The sequence below is a fragment of the Humulus lupulus genome, chromosome 2 (genome assembly GCF_963169125.1).
Source record: "Humulus lupulus chromosome 2, drHumLupu1.1, whole genome shotgun sequence".
Lineage (NCBI taxonomy): Eukaryota > Viridiplantae > Streptophyta > Magnoliopsida > Rosales > Cannabaceae > Humulus > Humulus lupulus.
Genome location: NC_084794.1, coordinates 265,219,960 through 265,223,406, shown reverse-complemented (window position 1 = coordinate 265,223,406; position 3,447 = coordinate 265,219,960). Strand labels below are relative to the sequence as shown.

The 3,447-nt window shown below is 38.1% G+C and overlaps 1 protein-coding gene across 1 annotated transcript; it reads left to right on the top strand.

Annotated features, from left to right (window-relative positions):
• The first annotated feature begins 2,335 nt into the window (after nt 1-2,335).
• LOC133815455 (uncharacterized) lies at nt 2,336-2,881 on the top strand. Its single transcript, XM_062248293.1, has one exon. It carries the CDS (start codon nt 2,336-2,338, stop codon nt 2,879-2,881), a length of 546 nt encoding a protein of 181 aa, XP_062104277.1.
• Nucleotides 2,882-3,447: the final 566 nt, after the last annotated feature.

Sequence of the window (3,447 nt, the reverse complement as noted above, 5' to 3'; positions counted from 1 at the left end):
TAAGTGTTCTCTTCAACAAGTAAAATCAGTTCAATGTGGATTCTACGTTATAAGGATGATAAAAGACTTTGTCATGAATGAGGCTCCAACGAAATGGCTAACTAGAAATGTAATTTAATATAATATTTATTATTAAATTCTAAAATTTTCTCAATATTCTCATAATGCAATAATTTTTGTTTCAGTGTGCCGGGAAGAACTCTTACACAAAGGAAGAGATCAATGAAGTACGTGAAGAATGGGCATAATACGTTATGGAGTTTTTAAATACTACATGATAAGTCTATTCATATTTTGGCTAACTAATTAAAATATGCACGAGAATCATTATTTTGGATAATTAGTTCAAATTTAGTCATGTTATTGTAATTAACAATGTTCTGGACGTTTGTATAAAAACATGATTTTTTTGGGATATATATGCATATAATATATATAAAATAATAATAACATCACAAGTCGGTTGTACAATCGACTTGTGATACAAAACACCATAGGTCGGTTATAACTGACCTACCATGTGTTACAACATAGGTTGGTTGTACAGCCGACTTAAGGTGTGTTACATCATAGGTCGGTTCGATAACCGACCTACTATGTGTTACACCATAGGTCGGTTAGCCGCCAACCGACCTACCATGTTTTAACATCGTAAGTCACTACATGGGAGGTCGGTTCTGAATGGATCTATGAACGTTTATAGGTCAGTTTTTAACTGACCTCCCATGCGTTTTTTGTACTAGTGTGAGTTTTTGGATGATGTGAGATTTGGGTTTTGATAGTTTTGGATAATTGGGATGTTTGGGAACTTTGATTTTGGGATTTGGATAGGATTTTGGAAGGTTTTTAAATGAAGAAAATGAGGTTTTTGGTTGGGTTCGTGGTTGGGCTGCGACCCTGTTCTTAGGCATCGCGACCCAGGCTTGACGAAGAAGGTGAAGTTGGCTGATGGGCAGTTAGGGTCGCGATGCAAGGTGGCGCGTCGCGGTGCTAGGCATAGGCAGAGAAGGGCTTGGCCTCTGTTTGGAGGCGGGCCGCGACTCAAAGCTGGGGGGGGGGGGGTCGTGGCGCTTAAGGGAAATTTTGCTAAAAGTATGATATAGTTTTAAAACGTAACACCTCAGATATGGTTTTAACTAAAATAAGTGAGGGTGTTACAAGTTGGTATCAGAGCTATGGTGAAAATGTTCTTGTAGACCATTCATATGTACACATCAAGGAAAGGATAATGCTCCGTTCACCTGTAAGTTTTATGTGTGCATTTATTATGTGTTGGTTGTATGCCTCATGTGCATTATTGGCTAAATGACATAAGTTATGGGCATTTTGTCTTAAGATATATATATATAATAACATAGATGGATCATGAACATGCAATGGGGGCTACTGAAGGCTCTTGCAGTAATAAATATGAACAAGAAATGACTGAACTTCGAGCGGTATTGAATAGACAAGTTGAACAAATTGAGAAATTGTTAGCAGAAAATCGATAAAGACAAGCACCATCACCACCTACTGAAACTCCAACACCACCACCTCCACCTCCATAAGTCCCACCTGCAGTGCACCCCATGGAACCACTATATGAACGTTTCTGAAAACAAAACCCACCAGTATTTGAAGGTAGCACTGACCCACTTGACACACAAGACTGGAAGAGTTCCTTAGAAGAAATATTTGAGTTTATGCAACTAAGTGACAGGGAAAAGGTTTCTTGTGCTGCACATACACTGAAAAATGATGCTAAGATTTGGTGGGAAGTGGCTAAGCAGATTAGAGAAGTGAATCAGATGACGTGGGCATACTTTGAACTGGTCTTCAATGAAAAGTTTTATAATGAAGCTGTGTTGACTGCTAAAGTAAGTGAGTTCACTAGATTACAAAAAGGGAATCTTTCAGTGGTTGAGTATGCCAGGACATTTGACCGGTTAGCCAAGTTTGCACCAAACATGCTTAACACTGAAACTAGAAGAGTGAATCGCTACCTACAACTAGAATTGGCTAGAGATGTGGATATGGGAAGTACATGGCCTCTTTCTTATGCTCAGTCTATGGAGAAAGCTTTAAGAGCTAAACACTGAGAAGAAAAGATAACAAAAGCTAAAGCTGCTACTAGCATGCCTTGTAAAGACACTCCATTCAATAAAGAACAAAGCCGCTTTCCCAATGACAACAAAAGAGGGGCCCATAATTTCCAATTTAGACAAGGATAGAATAAAAAATTTAAAGGATGTCAGCAAAATAGGCAATTTGGATTCCAACAACAGCCACGATGTCAAACTTGTGGAAAGAATCATTTCGGGGAGTGCAGGCTTCTAAGTAAGAGTTGCTTCAAATGTGGCAAGGGGATCATTTTATCAAAGATTGTCCATTGATGAAGAACCAACAAAAGAAGGATGAACCTCAAAAGACAAATGCTAGGGTGTTTACGATTACTCAGGCTGATGCTGATACCAACAACTCTGTGGTGTCAGGTGATATTTTTGTATCTGGTATTCTCACTCATGCATTAATAGATTCAGGTGCCACACATTCCTTTGCTTCCTTGACATATGTAAAAAGGTTGGGTAGATTGAGTGAGAAAATGTCAGAAGTTTTTAGTACAATGTTACCATCTAGAGAGATTTTGTATTCTACTCATTGGTTTGGGGGGGGGGGGGGGGTTTCTATTTGCATTGATGGTAGGGAATTATATGCTGATATAATAATGTTAGAGATGCACGATTATGAGGTAATTTTGGGTATGGATTGGCTTTCAAAGTATAATGTCACTATTGATTGTAGAAAGAAAACAGTGATACTTAAGCCTTCAAAGGAATATGAGTTTATGTTTATTGGAACGACATCAAAAAGTTGCATTCCTTTAATTTATGTTATGTAGTCCAGGCGACTGTTGGAAAGTGGATGTATAGGTTATCTCGTCAGTGTGGTTGACACTTATAAGGAGCAAAAGTTAAAACCAGAAGATGTACCGATAGTTAGAGATTTCTTAGAAGTGTTTCCAGAAGATTTACCGGGATTGCCTCCAGACAGAGAAATTGAATTTGTGATCGAGCTACTTCCTGGTACAACCCCTGTGTCCAAGGCACCTTATAGAATGGCACCCACAGAACTAAAAGAATTAAAGATACAGTTGCAAGAACTCCTGGATAAAAAGTTTATTAGGCCTAGTTTTTCACCATGAGGAGCTCCGGTGCTATTTGTGAAGAAAAAGGATGGGACAATGCAAATGTGTATTGATTATATAGAACTGAACAAGTTGACAGTCAAGAATAAGTATCCATTTCCTAGAATTGATGATCTTTTTGATCAAATACAAGGAAGAGGAGTATTTTCAAAGATTGATTTGAGATTTGGGTATCACCAATTAAAGATTAGAGAAGAGGATGTACCAAAAACCACATTTCAAACTCGGTATGGCCATTATGAGTTCCTTGTGATGCCATT